We start from the raw sequence: 24,431 nt of genomic DNA, 5'->3' as shown, positions 1-24,431 counted from the left end.
TAGGGGGGGAAATAGGGACATCACTTGAAATCTAGGCAGTGGCAGTGACAGCACAACTTTTCATTTGACTAATGTAGGCCCATTTGTTATGGCTGACATTAATGCTCTATGCCATCCATCTCTGACTTTTTAAATTATCATTTTATGGCTGAAATCTTTTTCATAATTGATAAAAATCTGCTTTTTATATCCTATGTTATTAAAAAAAATATGGAGCTTTTCTTTTCATTCATTTTAGTTTTAATATAAATGTAGTTTTTATTGATATGTACTTGAAAAGCTCACTGAGAGAGTAACAAAGAAAGTGAAACACAGCCCTGTCCTAGCTGTTTTAAAATGGGCCTAATCTTCATCATCTTGAGCATTAAATCAAATGGCCAGCCTTTCTAGAACTCCCAGCACAAAGAAAGGATTATCAGTTAAAAAAAAATCACCATGTGGAATAACAGGATGGCTACAGATTTCAAAGATTCGTAAGTCAGCCTTCCCAAATATTTCAGTCTATAACTTACATAATCTCTGTCCATGCTCTTCCACTATACCCTGAAACTCAGCTGATTTCAAGTGAGAACTCAAGGCATTCATGAGTATCTGTGGTGCTTTCATCAGCATCATAGCTTCAAACTACAAGCTCTATTCTTTTCAGAGATGTGTGTGACACAATGCATCTACAGAACATGTGGGGCTTGCATTGTGTATACATATACACATACATACATACATACATACATACATACATACATACATACATACATACACACACACACACACACTTCAGCAAGTATAAAAAAACCAGAAAACATTACCCAAACCACAAGCAATAAAAACAGAAAATAAACATGGTAGGATAAATCCAAGCAAAGGTTCTCGGGAACAACTTCATCTTTAAAGCTTCCAAAATAACAACGTTATTGTTGTTAACAATATAGCCTTGTTGCTATTTTGGAGAGGGCTAGACTGATTTCAATCACATCTTGATAACTTCCAGACGTTGGAAAATTAATGACATTCCTTCACAGCCCTGTATGAGCCATACTGATGATACTACACTCACACAATCATATGGCATCTCCCAAAGGATTCTTTTAACTATTACAGAGGAGGGGAGACATGATCAATCCCTGTGGCACCCCATATATCAGGGACCATTGAGACGCTCTCTCCTCCGCCAGCATCACAGATTGGAACTAATCACTGTGGAAGATGTGGAACTATTGGAGAACAACACCTCCTATCTCCAGCTTCTGCATTCAGCTCAATAAGATATGACATTTGATGGTAAGAAAATACTGAGATTTTCTGATGCTGAGAGAGCCAGGAAAACCAGAGATCCAATAAAACTCCCATCTAGGTCTCAATATGGGTCACCTAAGAGACCAATGCTCTCTCTATCACAAGCAAGCCTAAATTTTGTCTAAAAGATCTATTTCCTTTAAGGTACTAAAAGTTGATCCACCAGCAGCAACTCAACAACTGTTCCATCAAAAGGAAGGTTGGAGACCAGCCAATAAGTTGAATTCAATGTAATTGGGCTACTTCCAGACTAGCCCAATTGCTCCCAAATGTAACACTTATGTTCATCCTTTCTCTTGAACTGAGATTTTGTTTACACTAAGGGCAAACCTACAATATTATCAATCCTTGATGGTTCAAAACCATATACTAGGCATGAAGAAATGTTGAAGTTTCATCTCCAATTTAAGAAGGAACAGTAAAATTTTTATCTTTGGAAATATCTAATCAATGTATAAAATGATACCTTGTTAAATTAATATTGTTTCCAGATTATGAAATGCATTACATTTTTCTTATTTTATATTATCCATATTTTTGTAATAAAAACTAATTTAAATATTGATAATGCTGAATTTAGCCTCTTAAAAATATCTTTTCTGTTGATTGAGAGTTAGAAGAGTTTTGGAGGCAGCCTGGGCATCTCAACCAAATTAAGAACATAATGTATAATGTAAGATTTTTGCCTGTTTCTGGTAAATTATATTAATTTTGTAATGCTTCAAAAGCTTTGTATATATAATTAATAGTTAAATAATGCATTTTATATCATTTTCCATGTCAAAAATCTTTTCTTCCACCATTTTTCATAAGGATTATTTAAACTGTCAAGATAAGTATTTAAATATTATTCTATGAGGTAAGGAACAAAGTGCTATAGTTCACATCCTATTACTTGCTGAGAAGAATTTGTTGTTGCTATTTGATTGTTTTAAGAACTATCCCTACTCAAGTCTTCATTGCACTTATTTGATTTTTTTTAATACTATAATTATTTGGGGGGGATACAGTATTACCCTTGTTTGGTATTAAGTTATATCGTACATAATTGTCCTACTCATTAGTAAATATGTATATAATGACACTGTACGTATTCATACTCTATAGACCAAAATATCAACCAGGTAAATTGTCTAATATATTACTACACAGAACATTGCAGAGTCTGATAAATCGCCTATGATTATGCTCTGAGCTATGAGTCATTCTGCAAGGGTCACAAATATCCTTGTGAAAATATTATTTTAAAATAGTATCTGCCTACCACTTCAAAACTCTTTTTAATACTTATGTAGCATATTAGTTCCAATATTTAAATAAAATGCTGATCTTTTCAAATTTCAACATATGCAATTGTCAGGTTCAGTTCATAAATAAAATAAATAAAATTGATTAAAGATTGCTTTGGATAGCTAAATTCAGATTATAAGAGGAGATTTGTTTCCTTCACACGTTTCCAGATAAAACATGGAAAGCAAAATGCAACTGAGAGCATTTTTGATGGCCTTGCTTATTAATAAGTGAGTTCTAAAAATAAATTGATTGACGCTGGCATGCATACTAATAAATATTATGCAAATTAAATTTAAAATTACAGAAAAGTAATAAAACAGGAAATGTGTATAATCTGTATAATTTCTGTTGCTCTGAGTAAAAGAGCAGTATAGTAAAAAACATACATATATGCAAATATCTGTAGACTCTCACATGCACCTAGCTAAGTTTAAGCAACGTAAGCTAGTACGATTATAAGGTCTTATTTTACAGGCAATTAATTTTAACCCCTACTTATAAATTCAATTAATATTAATTTAATGTTCTTGGAGTAGAGCTTCTAGGACATTTATATCTTATATATGCATGCAAGTGGGTTATATATAGGCATTTGAAGAGTGATCTCCAGAATGGTTTCATACAGAGTTAGCAACCTTTTGAGGTTGACAAAATGGGGAAACTGGGCATTGCACAGAATTTTCTTTGGAGATTGGTAATCTTGTATTCAGGATCATCTGTATTTGGTTAAGTACACAAAGAGAAGACATCTGCCTGCAAGCAAAGCAATAAAGTATAATCACACTATAAAGCTGTGTTCATTAGTTAAAAAATCTTTTTTGTATCATGTAAATGTAATAGACAGTAAAAATCTCTTCAGATTCCACAGTGGGACATTACTACTAGTGTCAATAAAGAGTCAAAATAATATGGGTAAAAGTGATACTTTTAATTAGTTATTGTTCCCATCATTAACCATTACTGTCAGATTCTTGCCAATTAAATTACTGGAAAAGCCAGAGATTATCAGCACAAAGCAGGATTACAAAACTGTGATATATAAACATATACAATGCCTACTTAGCTGAAATCCAATTGACGCTAGATCATTAACATTCTATTACATACATCCATCGTAAAATTGTTCCCATATCTACCACCAAGCAATCTTTTTCAAAACTTTCTAAATGACCTCTTTAACTTAACTGCATATCTATAAATTCAAAGATTAATTTTGTTTTAAACAAAAAAACCCAGCAATTTAGTATACAGTATTTTTATATTTTTGACAATACATGTCAAATTATAGGTTTTGTAAATTGTTATTGTGGATGTCATACACTATATGTATATTAAACTTAAATAACTCCATTTTATATTCCAACTTATTACTTTCTCTAAAAAAAATAAAGCAAAAGAATTTTCTCACCATATCTTACCTATTATTTAGAAAGTTTTGTCATTCAGTCCCATTTATTTAAAAAAGTTTCATTAATAATTATTGGAAAACACAACATCTATATTTTAACCCTGGTCACTTTATATTATTTTTAAACAGATTGACCTTTCATTCCTTCAAATAAGGTTTCAGAAGCAGATTACTCATCACTTTCTCTTTGTCTCCAGAACTAGTTTAAATCCAAGATAAGAAACCTTTCCAAGTCACTCTTCCAATTTATTTTTATGTCCCCTTTAATTGTTAATATTTCAGTTTCATCTGTAAATCAATTGTAGCAATTTTTCCACATTGCTTTGTAGTTTGTCATTTTAAAATCCATTTTCAGATCAGCTTTATTGTGTATTTTATCTAGTAAAATCTGTTCCTCCTCTGCAGCTTCTGTTAATTCCATTTCTAGAGCGCCAGACAATCTGAGGAGTAAAGTCTGGGTAATTTGTTTCCAAATTTCTTCTATATATTATTTTACAGCTCCATTTTATTACTTCTTTAACTGCAATATTTAGTTCTCTCTGATTCAATCTTCCAGATTCCCTCTTATCATGTGTTTATTTTCCAATCAGCAAAACGTTCCCAAAGGAGGCTTTCTTACAATTAATTTCAAAAATCTTCATATATATTTTAATAAAATTTTAAATAACCCACAGGAAATATTGTTTCAAGTCCCCTTGGTCTCTTAACTTTCAAAAACCAACATTCTAGTTCTGCATTTGCTGTTACCCAAGAAACTTTATTTTCTTTTTAAATTATAAAAATAGCACACTTCTTTCATTAAGGATAGAAGGAAACTCTCCCAGCAGAAAAAAAAACTGAAGATTCTTAACATCCAAAAGGTCAGTAGTAAGCCATTTCCTAAGATGGTTAAGAAAGAAAATGGGCAAACCCAGTGTCCAACTGAAGGTGTCCAACTACAGTTTAGGCAAAATAATTTTAACTCCAGCTCTCAAGTCCTAAAACCTGCTGGAGCTCACTATTTTAGAATCTCTTCAAAGGGAACCTCTATATGAAGCAAACTTGTGGTTGATCCTAGTCTTCTCTTTGTTCCAGAGAAGGATTTTGAGAAGCCAATCTATTCACCAGCTCCTCTTTCCACCGTGACCATTTTCAGTCCACCATTAATTTCCCAGGAGTGACAATTTTAAGTAGTAAATCGTGCAACAAAATGGAACTTGCCTGACTATTGCTTATGGCTTCTTTGACAAGATCAATTATATCTCCAAATATAATCATGTTTTGGGGGAAAAGAGAAGAATATATTTTGTTTTGGAAATTGCCATATGTCCCTAATAGCTTAGATTGTTTCAACTTGCTAAAAAATAATTACTAGTGCCCTTACAAACACTTGATCTTCTAAATATATCTTTAAAACTCCCTTTTTCCTACAGGACAGTATTAATGATGCTAATTTAGTGATAAGGTAATTGAATTGACTTTCACTGAGGAACATAGTCTTGATCGAACAGAGATCCATATGGCAGAGTCTTTTTACATACCTGATAAGGACACAATAAACATTTATCATAGTCTGTCCCAAGCCGACATTCTCTAGATGTATTCCACATCAACTTCCATTATCCTCCAACTAGAATATTATACCTATTCATGCTGTACTGAATTGGATGGAGAAAATATTTGATAAGAATTAGGGTTTGCATTCACATTAGAAGCAGGAACTGTTTTTTTTTTTTATGAATAAAAGTTTGAGCCAAGAAGTTGATCTTTATCATCTACTTCTATATTTGTATAAAAATTTGTTCATTTTGAAAAGCATCCCTAATCTGGCTTTTCTATCAGGAAGGCTTACTTTGAGTGTTGATATGTATTGGTATACATGTGGCTTTATTTATTTTTATCCTTTATGGTGCTATTGTCATGATGATGATGAGCCAGTTTGGTCTAGTGAATAAAGCATCAGCATTTAGCCTTTGAAGTGTTTCCTGCCTGGAAACACTTCAGCTTTCAGGTGAAAAAAATATATTCTGTATATAGGTGTTTAAAACACTGGAAATAATATCAAAACATTAGGAGATACGGCCAGTTATTTTCAGGAAACTGAGCTCCATTAACAATAGCAAATTTGATATCATGTGCCAAAAAAAGGTTCACTGGGATACAGCAGGTATCTGAATTATATTTTGAAATAATTTATGATTCAGACAATTCCCCCCGCCCCCAAAAAAAGGCTATGGAAATATTCTATGATCTAGATTATTAAAAACATTATTAAGGTGTATTCAATTATCAACGGATAGGAAATACTTTGCATTTCATCTTCCAAACAAAATCTGTCAGAGAAATACCAAAATCATTTCAGCTTGTAACAATTCAAAACCAAAATCAATCTCCTTTGTGCCTTGTCTTTTTTTGCTTATTCATTCTTTCCTTTCCCATTTATTTTCTTCCTGATCTTTTATAGTTTTCTTTCCATCTCTTTAAACTAAATATCTACCTGACATGGATCATGAGGGTGAAGGAATGCTAAGAAGGAAATCTACAGTTGAAAAGAGATTCAGGCTTCTTCACTGGGAATTAATGAGGCTCTTTTTGTTTCTTGAAATGCTGAAAAAGACTGGGATGGCTCACTGGCAGTTGAAAATGTATTCATCCCAGAAGGAAAAGGTCCCTGTTCAGTCAAAGGCCTATGAGCAGAACTAAACAAAAACTAAATACTGCATAAAGCCGCTTTTTTTATGCACATCATAGCTTAAGATGAAAGCCATTTGGGGGTGGACTGAATAATACAAGTTGTGTTTACACAACATATTTATCCATTATTCATTTATTCATGGCTATATGGATCTTATCCTATAAAATGACTCTGGGTGGCTTACAAAGTTTATGCAAATAACTCAATTTCTTGAGCTGCATGACAATTAAACGGGAAACTAACTACATAGGCTAGGATTGCCCAGCAGGAAGACTAAAACATGGTTGACTTATTTGATATTTATATATTATGGGATATAGCCACTGAATGAAGTTTTACTTGTATGACAGCAACCAGGATGATTAGGGGACTGGAGAGTAAAACATATGAAGAATGGTTGCAGGAACTGGGCCTGGCTAGTTTAGTGAAGAGAAGGACCAGGGGAGACAATATTTGAGGGGCTGCCACAGGGAGGAAGGGGTCAAGCTATTTTCTAAAGCACTTGTAGGCCAGACAAGGAATAAAGGATGGAAACTGAACAAGGAGAGATTTAACCTGGAAATAAGGAGAAACTTTCTGACAGTGAGAACAATCAACCAATGGAACAGCTTGCCCTCGGAAGTTGTGGGAGCGCCATCACTTGGACTGCCATTTGTCAGAAATGGTGTAGGGTCTCCTGCTTGGGCAGGGGGTTGGACTAGATGACCTATAAAGTCCCTTCCAACTCTGATTATCTGTTATCTAACAGAGATGCACTGCGTGTTTTAATGCATGAATTCAGTGCACACAAATGTCTTCTAATTATCACTCAAACTGTATTCCTCCAAATATAGGAACTTCCTCCAAGTTTGGCCACTTACTCTGATTCTCTTTAGTTAATCTTGCTGTTGGTTTTATGTACAACCTTTCCTAAGCTGTATTAAAGACTTAGAATACAACCCTCAGTGAAGAGGAAAATAGAGGAAGCGTGCCTGAAAGTCAATGTAATTCCCAGTTCCAAAGAGTTAACAGTGACACAGCTTTTTTGATATCAAATGGCTTCATTGTGAAAGACAGCAACGATTTATGTCGTTATTACAGGGATTTATTTATTTTTCACTTAGGGGTTAATTAAGGAGCTCGCAAATGTAAAGGGCTGACAGTGCTTATCTGGAAATGGTAAAGTGCAGTGAGAAGCAGCACAAACTGCCCATGAATAGCTTTCTGCCAACAGCAACTTTTCTGCTGCCTTTAGCTGAAGCTGCTCTTCAAGGGGAACAAAAGCTCAATGGTTCTGTCACAGATAATATGTGTTGTCTGACTGCTGCTCCTTATTCCCATGTTTTATGAGTCTACAATTTCATTTGCACTTGCTCTGTTTTCTGATGGGATGTAGTCCTGAAGGAAACACATCTTCAGTAAGAGTCATTTGGCAAAACTGAGATCAGATGAGGCCTGTGAAGAAGATGGCAGCCAATTTAATCAGGTTGTAGAACACTTTCTCTGGAAAAAGAACTAGAAGTTTGGGGAGTTTAACTTAGAATTGAGATTGGAACATGACTGAACTGGTAGCGTAAATTTTGAGAGATTTTACAGTATCCTTCCCCAGATATGCTAAGCAAGCCACGCCCACAGAACTGGTAGTAAAAAAAAATGAATCTCACCACTGCTTAGAACACATAGATATGGAAAAGTTTTTTTCTCAAGTTCTAGGCCCAAGATATCATCCAAAATGATTGGAAGTAGGTTTAGAAGAAGCAACAGAAAGAAATTCTTCACACAATATATAATTATAATTTGTTACCCCAAGCTGTAGTGATAGCCACTTATTTCATGACTTACAGGGATAAGTTTCTGAAGGACAGGCTTATTCAGGACTATTGGGCTGGAAGATCCAATGTTACCTCTTGGTTACAGACAGCATAATACTGTTTGCAAGGAAACACTGATGGGAGGCTGTTGATCACATAAATAGCAAAAAGTTGGACTATGATAAGTTTGGCCAGAACCAGCAGAGCTATTTATATGGTCGTCTGCTTATAAGTTCTAGGTCAGAGGTACAAAAAAATGAAAGAACTTTCCAAAAAGACAAATTTCTCTCTGCAGGACAACTTTCCAAATTGAAAGTCAGAAACCTGAACTGACAGTGATTGAGCAAAATAGGCATGTTTGTCAAATGTCCAAGCCATGACGATCTCTTAACTAACAGATGTTTAAAAGGAAGGTCGCTGTCTCTTCAAAGAGTTTATAAGGAAGCAAGGACTTCACCTGCATTTTCTACTTCCTCTATGAGAAATCCGTCTTGAACTTTATGAACTGCCAGATATGAAAATCACTTCAGCCAAAGTGTTTTCCCCAGTGAGGTCTCTAACATTTTGGAGGCCTGTTCTGCCTGTGCTGTATTAATTTATTTACTACATTTGTAAGGGCTGTCTGATTCCAAAAAGAATCTGTACAGTTTACACAATGCCATACACATAAGTAAAACACAATTAAAAATATAACAAAATATAACTACTTGGACAGCAATATTAAAAATAACATGACAGGGGTTCCATGTGCAACTTAACCGCAGACTTGACAGCAGAGCTATTTCATAAAGGACTTCTGGAACACTTGGAAAGGGGAGATAATATGGTAATGATGATGATATGATAGGAGTAATAAATAATAATTATGGAAAATAGGGCTCCCATAAAAGTATGTGATTTAATTGAAAAGCAATGAGTTAAACGTTTAAGATATGAATGAATATCATTACTAATGAATAGATTTTGTATTATTTTTGATAACATAGTATAATTTTAGAATGTACCAGACAGAATCCCAATGTATGTCATGTGTTTTATATTAAGTATTATAAATATAGGGAAAGAGATAAAGGCATCATACTCCATATAGTGTATTAGGAGAAGTTTTTTCTTTTTTTTTAAAAGAAGAAAAATAAATGGTTGGCTGGAATAGAACAGACAAAGAATAATAAATATTATGATATGAATTGAGAGGAGATAAATAAAATAAAATAAAATTGAGAAAATTTTTAAAGGAGAGGAGAAGTCATATAGAAAATTGAAAATGTTAATAAGATATGAAATGGTATTTAAAAGGAATATGAATTTGAATTTGTGTCTGTACCAAGAGTTATAACCCGGGACTAAGCAACTTTCAGAAAAGAGATTTTTATGCTTTTATGTTTTGTGTTTATGTGTATTTATGTATTGTTTGTCTTGAAAAATAAAATTTGTTAAAAAAAAAAAAGGAGTAATAAATGTCAGTGTCTCTGAATCCTGCTTTGCTACAACTATGTCCCTTTCTAAAATAGTTGTTTCTGGGATTCGAACTAATCTCAGCCAGAATCCTGCTGTAGCAAAATAAAGCTTGACAGCTCAGTCTTAAAGAGCCACAAGCCATTCTGTGCTAGTTAAGCCAAATCATTTTTACTGCATCGCAGCCTGCCAGATTGTTTTGCCTACCTTTTGTATATCTCCCAATGATCCTCCTATGCCTCTATATCTTAGCACTCCTGGTTTTTTCTTATTCTGTCTTTATTATTTAAAATAACTCCAGGTGGCAAACAAATCTAATGCTCCTTCTTCCTCTTATTGTTCCCCACAACAACAATCCTGTGAGATGAGTTGGGCTGAGAGAGAACGATTGATCCAAAGTCATCCAGCCAGCTTTCATATCTAAGGTGGGACTAGAAGTCACAGTGCCTTGGTTTCTAGATCAGCACTTTAACCTCAGCACTTTAACCACAGGGGTGTCAAACTCAAGATGCGGGGACCAGATCCAGCCCATGGAATACTTAGATCTGGCCCATGGGGGACCCCTGGAAATAGAGAAGGGCCAATCCACGGTGCCTCCCGAGCTCCAGTTTTGCTAGCAGAGGAATGCAGGAGGCTGTCCCAGCCGAAAGTGGAGCTCGGAAGCCCATTTTCTCTGGCAGAGTGCCTGGGCCACAGGCGCCCCCGACATAAATGATGTCAAGCTGGCCACGCCCATCTTGGCCATGCCCACTCTTGTCCCTGAAATTAAACAAAACCCTGATGCAGCCCTCAATGAAATAGTTTGACACCCCTGCATTAGACCAAGCTGGCTCACTTTTCCCACATCTGCATTAAGCACATTCTTCAGCCTGCTCACATTCAATTCACTGTGGGACAATTGTTAAAACTGCTGCCAATCAGATCACGTCTTTGGATTTAATTTAAGGACACCATGTGACCCCAAATTGGTATCAGTCTTATCAAGTAATTGGATTCCTGACCATCTTTCCTTTTTTGTTCTATTTATGCCACTCATCTATTCTACTGTACATTCCAGATTCAGCAATTCACTCCTGGATCCTTTTGAACTAACTGGACTTTTACAATAAAGACTTTAATACCACTGTTTGCAGTAAATACTGTTGGTCTTGAACAGAAAACTCCTACAGCTAGCCTTAATAAGACATGCCACCCTGACCTCCTGAAATGAATGTTAACCCCACTAAGTTAATATATACAAAATAATGCAGTCAGTTTACCCTGTCGCTGACAATTGTACGAGCTTTAACAGATTTTCTGTGACAATCACCCACTGAACACGATACAAAGCAATCAAAACAGACAAGAGAACTAGAAAAAAGAGCCAGCGTTTTAAAAGAACCAACAGTTCATTTTGAGCACTGAAAAAAAAAAAAGACAAAACACACAGGAAAAAAAAAAAAAAACAATAAGGGAGTATTCCTGCAGCGGAAGTGCTATTTTGTGTTGAGGAAAATGCTTGTAACCTGCAGGGGGTGAAAAGAAGCAGAAAATGTATAACTGTTATGTATATAACTGTGTCTTTTTAATAGAAAACCACTAAGCAGGCCCCTAAGACTAATCAAACTACATTCCGCTGCCTTGCTTGAATGACAGCCAACCAAGGCTGATTGCCTGACATACCCCTTTGCCTAGGTCCTCCTGGATCACTTGCTCGATTTCCTGCCTGCTGCTCTGAGGAGCTTGGCTGTGCAAAATCTTGAGGGTGCGGGTGTATTCCTCAGGCAAGAGGTAATCAAGAGCCCCCAGATGCTGTCCTACTTTGATGAAGGTACCTCGGTTGGCACAGCATAAATCTCGGAGACGTTCTGCGGAACGCAGGTGCACCTGCAGAGAGAGAAAAGGAAACGTTGCTTGAAACCTTTTCTCCAAATTGTATACCGCATCCTTCCATACATCCTCTTCCAAGTCTTTGAGATATAATGGTTTAATCAGGAGGTTTCCTGAATTGGATCATTAGGATAGAAAGCACATTTCAGAGAAAAGCAGGCATCTCTCCCCACTAAAAGAACCCCAGGTCAATATCCTTGTTTGCAATGTCTGCACTGCACCTGCATTATCCCCAAAAACATATCAGTAGGAGCTGACACCTACAGCACGTGCAGATTTTTAAATGTTTGGTTAGTCATGAATGTTTCCAGCCCCCCTTGACATATTCTTTAAGGTTATTCTAAAATATGCAGTAAAAAGAAGTGGACGCAAGCCCCACCCCTCAAAACCTGATGCTTAACAGCTGTTCAATTTCTGCTTGGATCCTCCATTTTACGAGCCTCGGTGAGCTTTCTTGGTATGGGCCGAGCTATAGCATGCCAAAGGGCAAGGTCACCACCAGGACTCTCTCAGAACAAGCAGTGTGCTTTCATCATGAAAAAGTCCAACCACCTGTAGTATGGCTTATGGAGGACAAAAAGAGCCACGGTTTTATACATTTTAACCCCTTGACTGGATTGTTTATCCCTTTCCTCTCTCTGAATAGCAGAGCTGCAAAAGGGGAAGGGGAAAAAAGAACCAGCACCCCCAAAAAATTTTGTGGAATTTAAATGGCTGAGAGTAATGGGGTATTTACATTTTTAAATTGCATAGAGATTATTGTATGGTTGGTTGTGTTTAGTTCAATTTTTTTTTCTTTTAGTGGTGTTTGTCCAGTTTTACTTTGTGGAAGAGCACCTCATTTCGTTGCACCCGCTAGCGAGTGTAATGACAAATAAATTCTTATGTCTTATGTCAAAAATGGAACGGAAAAGGTGCAGATCGAGGTAGAAAAAGGGATGGAGTCAGAGCAGCTGGGCAGTTTGTCACAGTACAAGGAGTTCAACTCATTACAGGGAAACAGTTTTTTATGCAGCTTGGATAATTGTCCTCGACACTGTCTCCAGCAGAGAAGAAGGGAGGGGGTGCAATCAGCAGCCAGCCAAATAGGGGAGGTCTATCTATAGCTTTCCAGAGTTAACCTGTATTCTAGGGGAAAAGAAAGGCAAGATGGGTGTATTTGAAAAGAAAAGAGACCATCTTAGCCCCAATTCCCTATGTTACTAAGCAAAAATATATTTCCTGTAACTCTACAAAATATACATGAAGGCGAGGCGGCTGGGAACCTGCAGTACTTGCCCGTATAGATTTAAACATGCTAATTTGTTTTCTAAAAATCATGAACATAAACATGTGGCTAAAATAAGTGGCTATCAAAAATCATAAACATTTTTGATAGCCACTTATTAGGAAGCATCAAGAAAATCATAACTCACATCATTGCAAAGATATAGTAAAGTACTACTAGCCAACAACTCTGGTCTCCTTAGAGACAAGTGAATACATGCATACTAGTCCCATAAGTATCCTAGGTTGAACAATAATGGTCAGCAATGTGTTTGAAAGAGGCACATTGATTTCTTAAATGCTGTGACAGGAGGAGAAACCGTAGAACACTTTAGAGATTATTTCAAAAGATGGTGTGTAGAAAGGATTTTGATACCTGAAGGTCGCTGCACTTGCAAGTGGTGGCTGTAAAAATGTGTGCACAATTACACATCATCATCATCATCATCATCATCATCAAAACTTCCTTGAAACTGCCCAAAATATAGAATTTTGGTTTGAATGGATGATTTGTAAACTCTTGTATGTAATGAAGTGCAAAGCATATTATCATGCAGTGCATGCAATAATATTGCTTATGGAACATACAGAGGGCCACACGGGCATCATAGCTAGACATGAATCATCATGAACTCTCCATAGAAGTTGAATAGTTATTACATCGTTTACATCAGTGATCCCCAACCTTTTTTACGCCGCGGCCCGGTAGTGGTTGGGTACCCCTGGTTTACATGATGCTTCTAGGAAAAGATATCAGGTTAACAAAGATTATTTGGTTGTTTGGTTGTTTAATATACTGCCCATCTTGCTGTTTGCAGTGACGTATTTGCAGTACAGTAGAAAGCCTATTATAACATTTAAGTGAAAAGAATTAGAAGATATCATTAAAAAACAGAAGTCAACTATGCAGTCCCAAAAACATTCAGGAGCTTATTGCAGCAGCTCTGAGGAGGGGACAAAAGCAGTCTCTGGTCATTCTCCAATAGGATCCTCTATTCTGGACCTTGCAACTTGTCCCATGCATCCTAAGTAGAAGCTGTTCTCTGAGTCCAAGGCTTGGGATTCATCCAATGAATCAAGAGAGTTGTCCTCCACAAATTCCACTCTTCAGACTGAGCCCTTCTTGTAAGATACTAGAGACTATAAACCAAATTGATTATTTCAAAATACTGAAACGAGATTTGTGAGGGTAAGATGCTGGAAGAATTTCCATTAACTGTTAGTTTTCACAGTCAAAAAGTAAACCACCCAACATTATATATATTATGGCAACCCAGCTTTATTTTGTAATGGTTTTTTTTTTTTAGCAAAGCATGTTATTGGAATTGAGGAACCACAGCAGAAAAGACTCTTCTCCTGAACCTTGGCTGCTTCTGCTTTTTCTGCAGAGACCCTGGGAAAAACCCCAAAAAGTCTGCAGGAAAAATTCTCACCCTGTTTTCCTACCGATCAATCATTCTTTATTTGGGATCGCAGGATACCGTCTCCAGCTCCGTTCTCAGGGGGGGAAGAGAGACTTTTGGCTTCATGCAAGGAAAGCAGCAGAAGCAGCAAAAGTCTTTCTTATTCTCCCCCAAATCCCACCAGAATGGTGCAGCCTCTTGGAGAAGGATGCCTTGCAGGGTCCCAAAGACTCATTTCTGGTGGAGTTTGGGGTTAAAAAAGAAAGACTTCTGCTGCTTTCCTTGCATGCAGCCAAAAGCGGAAGCAGCAGAGACCCTGGGAAAATCCCCCCAAAAGTCTGCAGGAAAATCCCCTACCCCATTTTCCTACCGATTGATCATTCTTTATTTGAGATTGCAGGATATAGTCTCTCTCTCTCTCTCTCTCTCTCTCTCTCTCTCTCCTCTCTCTCTCTCTGAGAACGGAGCTGAAAATCGGGTTAGTGAAGGAATGTGACTGCCTTGGACAAGGGAGGGGTATGAGGGACCTGTGTGTGTGTGTGTGTGTGTGTGTGTGTAGAGAGAGAGAGAATCACCACCAGCCTTCTGAGGTTAGATCAGATCTCACTCTCTCGCTCTCTCCCCCCAGCGGCAGTGGTGGAGCTTCAGTGCAGCTCTGGGATGACCAACGTATCTTGTGACTACTGCAGCTCTGGAATCTGGGTCCAATTTTCCCACCAACGTCAGCAAGCCACCGTCAGTCAAAATTCATATTAGTGGTCCGCGGAATTAAAATTATGAGTTTGGTAGTCCCTGAGGTCCAAAAGTTGGCGACCCCTGTCCAAAGGTGATCTTCCCCCGCCTACCTTGACCTCTCAGAGCAAAGAGCTTTACCATCCCCCTCCAGCCACTCTTATTCACTCCTTCAGACATCCTTGGGAGACAGATGAGAAAGGGAGCCTGCACAGCAGGTTAGCTCAAGGTCTCAGCATCCACATGGCTCTCACCTCTCCACTCCTCTCACCCTGGACATGCACAGCATCCTCCCTCCTAAGCTGGCTCCTCTCTGGAAGAAGGCCAACTCATCTAACCCCTCCATTTGACTCTCACTCTGGGTGGAGGACCCCAAGCATCCACCACTGGCCTAGTAACAACTCCCAGGCTTTCAATTAAGGAGTGGGCTTTCATTCAGTATTTCATTAGCCCAAATTTAGGATTAAATTAACAACTCCCAGGCTTTCAATCAAGGAGTGGGCTTTCATTCAGTATTTCATTAGCCCAAATTTAGGATTAAAATATTGTGAGAACTTGTAATCATTAGAAAGAGGAGCAGTGAATACAAAGGGGTAAGAGACAGGACTGCTTTAGGTAGTGATCTTAAATAAATATAGGGGGGGGAAAGACAAGATCTCTTCTTCTCCAAAAGGTATCAGTCTTTTGCAGCAAAAACAGCAGTTATAATGCTACTTAAATACCTATTCTTCTCATAGAAGAAAAATAAGGCAGATTCATTTCTTCTGTTCCCCCCTCAGGGAATATAATTCTGAATCTCTCCTCTCTTTATACACTGAAACCTCATCATGTTTTCCTTCTGCCTGAAGCTCAGTTTGCTGATCTGAATTCTAAATGGGAGGGGAGAGATGAATGAGGAATTACTGTCCCCACACAACTCCCTCCATGCAGGTTGATTGAGTCTGGGAGAATGAAATGCTTAGATTACTCTGCACAAATGCATTCCTCTCTATCCCAATCCAGTTGTGCCAACTCCACACTTGGAAGGCTAGCCGGAATACAATTCAGCTGAGCAAGAACGCTTTCAGAACTAATTCTCCCCTTTCTCTCTTTCACCATCATCGTAGCCCTAGCCTACAAAGAAGCTACTTCACGGGCTGGAAATAGTTACCTATGGAAAATGCTCGGCAGGAAAAACAAATCCCATTGGATTTCCCCAGCATTGGTGAATACAATACAACTGAGGAACAGGCTGACAGGGAAATCTCAGAAGTTGAGCAATAGGCTATGGTGACAAGTCATAGGCTAGAAGTATCTACACTTTAAAGAAATCCCAGCTCTTTATGCAAAGGGATAAAAAGCATTCACTTAGATCAGGAGTAGGCAAGTTGAAGCATACCAGATGGTGCTGAATTACTGCTTCTAGCCAATATGGTCAGCGATAAGGGATTTTTGGAGTTGTGCTTCAGCAACATCTGGAATGCTGCCAATTGTGTATCCTGACCTAGACAAAATGAACTTCCCTCTTGTCTGCATTGACTCTTAGTTTATTATTCTTTATTTGAGCAGGTCAGATTGAGATAAACTGATTTTCACTTTCGGAGTCGCAAAATGTCATGCCATCTGCTATAAATAATATTTCAACAACCATCCACCTATTAACAGAAGCTGTTTTATTAGCCCTACACCATAGCCATCTAGGCCAAGTAAGTCCAAAAATTTAAGTAAGTAAATTTAAGTTTAAAATTTAAGTTCATATATTCAGAATCCCAATAACCAAGTGTCTAAAGTCAATGTGGCAAATATCATTTTCTTTTTGTGTCAGCCTGCGCAGTGGCAAACTTTCTTCTGGTCTAGCAATTACAAACTAAAGATCCAGTGGCACAAAACATGCTGTTACATTAGAATTTGAAGGATTGCTACAGCAAGATGCCCTTAGAATTAACTTCCATGCTGTAATTCATGAATAATATAATATAATAATGTGATGCAGATAGATCACCTTTACACATGAGGAAAATACTTCTTTTCTCTTTTTCCAAAGTGATTGGGCAAACTTTTACATCAGATTTCCAACATGATCCCAAACTGAAAATATCATGAAGATCAAAGGGAATAACATTCAGGAATGCAATGGCCACCTACCTACCTGCATCAGAAAAAGAAAGAAAGAAAGAAAGAAAGAAAGAAAGAAAGAAAGAAAGAAAGAAAGAAAGAAAGAAAGAAAGAAAGAAAGAAAGAAAGAAAGAAAGAAGCAAGCTCTGGTCACTTTGATCTATACCTTCTTCCATTGTAGCTTAATATATGCACAGCTTGTGCCATCTTCATTTTGCTCCAAGCTTGGTCATTTGTGGTCTGATCAATTCTTATTTACTAATGACCTATCAATTTTAATCTGCCTTTTGCTAATTAAAGACATTTTCATTAGCTAACTTGGTTTGGGGTAAATAACTAATATAAGTATCTGGGCTGCAATTTTTATTAAGGGAAAGATTTAATGTGTGTAGGAAGAAGCTGGTCTTTAAATACCAGGAAAACACAATAGATTCTTCATAAACGTTATTTTTAGAAAAACTTGGTACCTTAAGTTTTTTTAAAAAATTATACTTGAAAAACAATTTGAGACATTTTCCAAAACGGGACTCCCTCATAGCACCCTTTAGCATTTCATTAATTTAGTATATGCAATGTGAGTAATTTTGTAGACAATGATTTCCTCTGGCATATGGGCTACTGGAGCCAATCCAGAAAAAGTCAATTGAATTTGGAATATCTCACCTATTGTTGCTTATCAATGTCATTCAATCGCTAAAACACTGGACTTGAATTAGGAAATTTCTGATTAAATTCCAGTTGCACAGAAATAACCTGCAACTAAATAAAAAGTACTACACATTTTCTCATCTTTAAATTCACAATCCATATTAAAGCAAAATTTTCATTAAGTCAACTAAAAGTTTACGAAATATGTCAGCTTTCAAATTTCTAGAAAACATTTCAACTTGGGGAAATTGCCTTAGTAAGGAATTTTTTTCTTCTTCTTCTTCTTCCTTCTTCTTCTTCTTCTTCTTCTTCTTCTTCTTCTTCTTCTTCTTCTTCTTCTTCTTCTTCTTCTTCTTCTTCTTCTTCTTCTTCTTCTTCTTCTTCTTCTTCTTCTTCTTCTTCTTCTTTCTTGGGCAAAATGGATCTTTTCCTTTCTCATTTATATATATTTTCTAAATATCTCTAAAATTTAACTTAGGATTTCACTCAAGGCACAAATGACCAGACTCAATGTATCATAATTTGGTTATATTATGCAAAGGATGTTTTGTTAGATGATTCTGAAGAAAGTCTCCTGATGAGATTGATAAGAATCAACACCAATTTTATGTTATATAACATGATGGCGAACCTATGGCACGTGTGCCAGAAGCCATTATTGCCGGCACGTGAGCCCTCGCCCAGAGCAGGTCTACTGCATATGCGCGCCTGCCGCCTGCCCGACAGCTGATTGTCAGATGTCTGGTGCGCATGTGCGGGGGGGTTGAGGTGCACAGGAGATGTGCATGCATGCGCAGAGATGTGCAGCGTGTGCAGGGGGTGGCTCACGCATGCGCACAGATGCACGGCATGGGGGGGTTGTATGCGCATGTGCAGGGGGCATGGGGGGACCCGAGCACATTGTCCTCTGGAGTAATGGGGCAAAAAGGTTAGCCACCACTCCTATATAATCACTCAATTCCCTTCACTGTGGGCTAATCCAAATAGGCAACAAAAATGTGCAGTGATGTACCAGTACTTTTACACTTTGTATGTATAGGTCATAATATCTGCATCAGAGATCTATATTAAAGAAATAGGAAGAAAAAAATACTATGCTCCATATTACCAGAATAATCCTATGGGATAGTTAATTTACAAAACTGTAATAATGGTTATAATAAATCCTAATCATACTGCTCTTTCGTATTATTAAATCAAAAGCATGGTGGGCGATATAAAAACAGCTAATGATATGCTTCATCCCCACATTTATACATTTGTTGTGACACATATTGTATACATATACTGTACAAAAGGGGAAGAACTTTCGTTGCTCATTTTGACAATAATTTGCATCCTGGTGATGGCTCCATCCATCCCTGAGAAATTTGGAGGATTCAGTTCATCTCTCCACCAAAATGGTATAAAATTTCAAGAAGCAATTTTCATTAATGGCACAAATTATCCTGCAATTCTGTTATTAATTCTTTTTCATTCTAATAAAAAAAAACTTGGTTTTAAAATGTCTTCCAAAGAAAAGAGCAATTTGATAATATTTGTTCAAAATGATTTTGCATTATCTTAGGCATGAATAACCAAGAATATGTAAGGATGTTTGTCTTCGTTGTACTGTCATCTAGTTTGTTGGCAGCCTCTAACTTCCTATGCTTTAATTAAATTGCAAGAGAAGACATTCTGAGGTTGGGAACTCCTCCCAGTAGGCCTTTTCAGATTCAGAAGTGTGGGTGGCTACAAAGCATCAGAATGATCGAAGGATTTGTAACAGAAAATAGCAGCATCAGTAGCATTTTCTGTTAACTCCATTAGTAAAGTCAACAGCAATTCAGAATAAATACCTAAACACCAACAGAGTAAACTAAGTTAACATAAGCTTCTTTTGGAAAGGGAAGAAAACCTTGAACAAGCTGCAATAATATTTCTTTGTACTTTCAAGCAACAATCATCTAGCGCAGGGGTCCCCAACCACGGTCTGCGGACGTCGTCCGTGGAACAAGTCCTACCGGGCAGCTGGCTTGCTGGCGCCACCATCTTTTTGATGAAAAAGTGCTTCCGGTGAGCTTTTCCGGTGAAAGCTCACGGAAAGCACTTTTCATCAAAAAAGATGCGCTTCGTGAGCTTTTCCGGGTAGAAAGCCATTTCTGCCCAGAAAAGCTCACGGGCATGGCCGCCATCTTTTTGATGAAAAAGTGCTTCCGTGAGGTCACCGGAAGCACTTTTTCATCAAAAAGATGGCGGCGCCCAGCTAATGCCGGTACCGGGCCGCGCCATAGAAAAGGTTGGGGATACCGGGCCGTGGCGTAAAAAGGTTGGGGATCACTGATCTAGCGTTTGAGCTGAAAGTTTAGGGTCACTTGTTATGGGGAATATGTTTTTAAAACAAGTGCCAACTCACAAAAAGCACTTGTCTAAGTCACTTATACTGATGTTCTGAAGAATACTATTGTGGTGTGATAAATGTTACTAATTTCATTTGGAAAAAAATAATCCGCAGTGACATCATCTGAAGCTCCTTCAATGAGGTTCCCTCAAATTGTTAACAACCATACAGTTTGGCACATTCTAATCTGGTCAGACTTAATAGCCAATAGTAGTCAAGCTTTTATTAAAGCTTCCTGTGCCATAAAGCTGAAGAGAATTCTTTCTCTATATCAGGGGTCCCCAACCACCGGTCCGCGGACCGGTCCCGGTCCGCAGAACAAGTCCTACCGGGCCGCTGGTTTGCTGGGCGCCGCCATCTTTTTGATGAAAAAGTGCTTCCGGTGAGCTTTTCCGGGTAGAAAGCTCACCGGAAGCACTTTTCATCAAAAAGATGGCGGCGCCAGCTAATGCCGGTACCGGGCCGCGCCATAAAAAAGGTTGGGGATACCGGGCCGCAGCATAAGAAAGGTTGGGGATCACTGCTCTATATGACACCTAAAGTGATAGGTATATATTTATACCCTTGTCCTTAATTGCACTTAGCCACAAAAAAGCCATGCTCTGCCAACATCATTTGCTTGCTGTGTCCTAACAATATAACCTTCATCTCATCCCTGGTCCAGAGATGAGACAGACTTAAGTAATTCATAACTGAAGAAATGTTAAAGTAATACTTCCCAACCTCATTCAAGGTATATAAACTTTGTTGAGATTTGTCATCCTTTATCTTGGAGGAAAGTCAGGTGACTAGTAGTACTGATGAGGAATAGCAATGTGGTCAGTAAATGCCTTGCCTGTATAGTTTCCTGCCAAGTCATAGTTGAGTGGATACCACTTCTACTTAAGTTGTAAAGAAAGGCCTTATATTTATAGAAGTTCCTCTCCCACCCATGACACCGATGATTCAACACAGCATAGTCACAGATTGGCATTGTTATTCTGTCATTATCCTGAACAAGATGCTTTCTATTTACCTGCATTGCAAGTGAATATTTTGTAAAATCATCATGCCTGGCACGATATACTGGACACTCTGCTGATCATCACCAGAAATAAATTTCTGGTCATCACTGCTGACCTTGATAGTCTCTGGTTTGAAAGGCTGGCTGTGAAGGGCAGGCTTCACAAAAGAATTACCACATACTTGGGTACATTTGGTGTTTTTGAACTTATGTAACCCCATCACTACATCAATTTTTTGGCCTTATCTACAATGGCAACAGAGAACGTTCCTTTTTTTCTTCCCTTTCTTTCCTACTCTTATCATAGCTTTTCAAATATTCTGACCTCCAACAATCCTCCTAAAACTTAGCCAGGTATATATGTATCTTGCCTTCAAAACCCATTATCTTTATTGCTGTCCTTGTCCCAGAAAGGCATAAAAGGTTGGACCATTTGACCTCAGCTGCTCACCAAACAGAAATCTGTCTGTCATTATAAAAACTGCCAAATGGTTCAAGCTCAGGCTAAAATTAATGGGGCTGAAAGGTTAGAGAGTACAACACTAGATTATTTGCACTTTTTTTTTCAATTAAGGGCAAACCATGGACAAATACCATGAACAAATGAAACAAAGATTTCCAAAAAGTGGGATTCCATTACTACATAGTAGGAAGGCAGTACCTAATGTAGATTATCAAACTTAGCAAAGAATAAAACTGAATGCTGAATAAGTGCATATGATAAGCAACTGCTAAATCAAACTTAACATTTTAGAGAGCTGAATTCTGACTGCAGGATTTGATTCAAGGCAGTTAAAAGCAGTAGTAAATGTGATATACTGACCCAAATCAATCATATAAATAGATACCATCAAATAAATAAATACATACATTTTAAAACAGCAAAAAATATATTAAAATATAACACTGAGAAGACTATTTAAAGCCAAAGAATGAAAAATGGACACCTAGCAAAGCCACTTTAATAAGAAACAGAATTCTGTCAATGATACAAGCCCTTCAAGGGTTCTTTAGTATTTAGTCTAATACTTCATGTTTGTTCTAGCGCAGGGTTGTCAAACTCTCGGCCCATGGCTGGATGTGTCATGTGCTAGCCACGCTCATGCCCGGTTTGGCGAAGGGGAAAAAAGTTGTGATACGTGTTAGGTTTTTGAAATTAACCCCTAGAAGAGTATTGCAGCAGTAGTCAAGCCAGGCAACCAAAGGAGAGCGGAAGGGCCCCAGAGTATACACACACTGAACACAAACACTGTTTGTAGTTTAAATAGTTTTTAATCCAGTTAGAGTTTAAGCATTGTCATTCAGTCCATTAAGTCATTCACAGTATTTCCATCCAGTAAGACTCACTATTATAGTCCAAGTTAAGAGTCCTTGCAATATCTTTATCAGCCGATAAAGATATCTTCTCCTCCTCCGGTTTCACTCTCCAGAGAAACAAACGCTGGATATTCAGCAAACAGTAGCAAACAATAACAGTTCAGTCACAGGCACTCACAGTCAGTAATCACAGTTAGTCGCAGCAACACACAGTAACAGACAGTTAGTCGCAGCAGCACACAGTTACAGTCAGACAGTAAGCTTTCCAGCTTCTAATGCTTCCTTATATTGTAACTTCTAACCGCACCCTTAATCGGCTAATTGCCTGCTGCATTGTGCTTAAAGTGATAAGCACTTAAACCATGATATCTAAGTTTTATATATTTATTCACCCAAACCATATTTGGTATCAATGTTATACCTAACATACTCCCCTTTTGGGTGAAATAAATATATAATACCTTTACAATCTAATCCCATATTTTTCACAACTCTCCTGGTGCTTACTGGCACCTTGGGCTTTAGTAAAATTATCAGCTAAATTGTCCTCCGACATACAGTACTCTAGCTGAATCATCTTACTTCTTACAGATTGTCTCACGTTTAGGTATCTTAGATCTGTATGCTTGCTCCTTGTTTTTACTCCAATATTTGTGGCCATTTGAATTGCTGCCTGATTATCTTCATGTATAATTATAGGATAATCTACTGTTATACCTATATCAATTAACATTTGTTTATACATTATTAACTCTGTACATAACAATGATAAACAGGAGAATTCTGCCTCCATAGTAGACAAACTTATATGCTGTTGTCTTATTGACTTCCAGCCTATTAATGTCTTACCCAGCATTATGGCTGTTCCTGAAGTCGACTTTCTAGTGTCTCTTTCTGATGCAAAGCTAGCATCTGCATAAGCACTCAGAATTAAATCACCCTTTGGTTCTAAATACAATGAATAATTCATTGTCTTTTTAAGATATCTTAATATCCTCTTAGCTGCATTCCAGTGTCTTTCACATGGTGCAGAATTGAATCTAGCCAACTGATTCACGCAGTACGATATATCTGGTCTAGACCAATTACTAATATAACTCAAACTACCAATTAAAGATTGATAAATCACCTTATCAAATTCAGGGCTTTGTACATCAGTGTTGCTAAACTCCTGACTCATTGGAGTCTTAGCTGGCTTACAAAGCTCCATCTTGTAATCTTTTAGCAATTTGCTTATCTTATCTTCCTGAGATATCTTAAAACCTTTCTGAGTTTTCTTTATATTCAAACCGAGATACTTCTTTATCTCCCTAATTGCTTGATCTTTATTCTCTTTCCTAATGATGCTATTATTTTATTTGCTTCATCATTAGTTTCAGTTATCAATGCAATGTCATCTGTGAATAGTAATAATAATGATACTTTCCCATTTGTCTCCCTCTTAAACAGACATGGATCGGCTAAACCAGCTTTAAATCCTATATTGTCTAGTTCCTTTACAATATACTGGTTCCATTCATAGCCTGATTGTTTTAGACCATAGAGGCTTTTCTTTAACAACCAACAATCATTATTATCCTTATTTTCACTTTTAATACCAACAGGTTTTTCATATAAATAATATGTTTTAATGGGGCATGCAAGTAAGCAGTTTCCACATCTAAATGGTTAACTATATAGTTTTTACTAGCTGCCCACACTAAAGCTGCCCTCAAGGTTGCTGCCTTAAGACTAGGTGCAAACACCTCATCGTAGTCATTAGCATTCTGCCTAAAACCTTGGGCTACTAACCTTGCCTTATGGATT

General features: G+C 37.4%; 1 protein-coding gene across 2 annotated transcripts in view; it reads right to left on the bottom strand.

Annotated features, from left to right (window-relative positions):
* ADCK1 (aarF domain containing kinase 1) overlaps positions 1-24,431 on the bottom strand; it is a 115,656-nt gene that overhangs the window by 44,441 nt on the left and 46,784 nt on the right. For both annotated transcript variants that reach the window (XM_087952011.1, XM_026664352.2), the window contains one exon: positions 11,576-11,779. In XM_087952011.1, coding sequence (XP_087808137.1) covers positions 11,576-11,779 — 204 coding nt within the window. The remainder of the gene's footprint in view (positions 1-11,575; positions 11,780-24,431) is intronic.

Source organism: Notechis scutatus, chromosome 1 (genome assembly GCF_049901735.1).
Source record: "Notechis scutatus isolate UNSWTSFEM ecotype Mainland chromosome 1, rNotScu1.2, whole genome shotgun sequence".
NCBI lineage: Eukaryota > Metazoa > Chordata > Lepidosauria > Squamata > Elapidae > Notechis > Notechis scutatus.
Note: the sequence above shows the minus strand (reverse complement) of the source record. Positions and strands in the feature narration are given on the sequence as shown.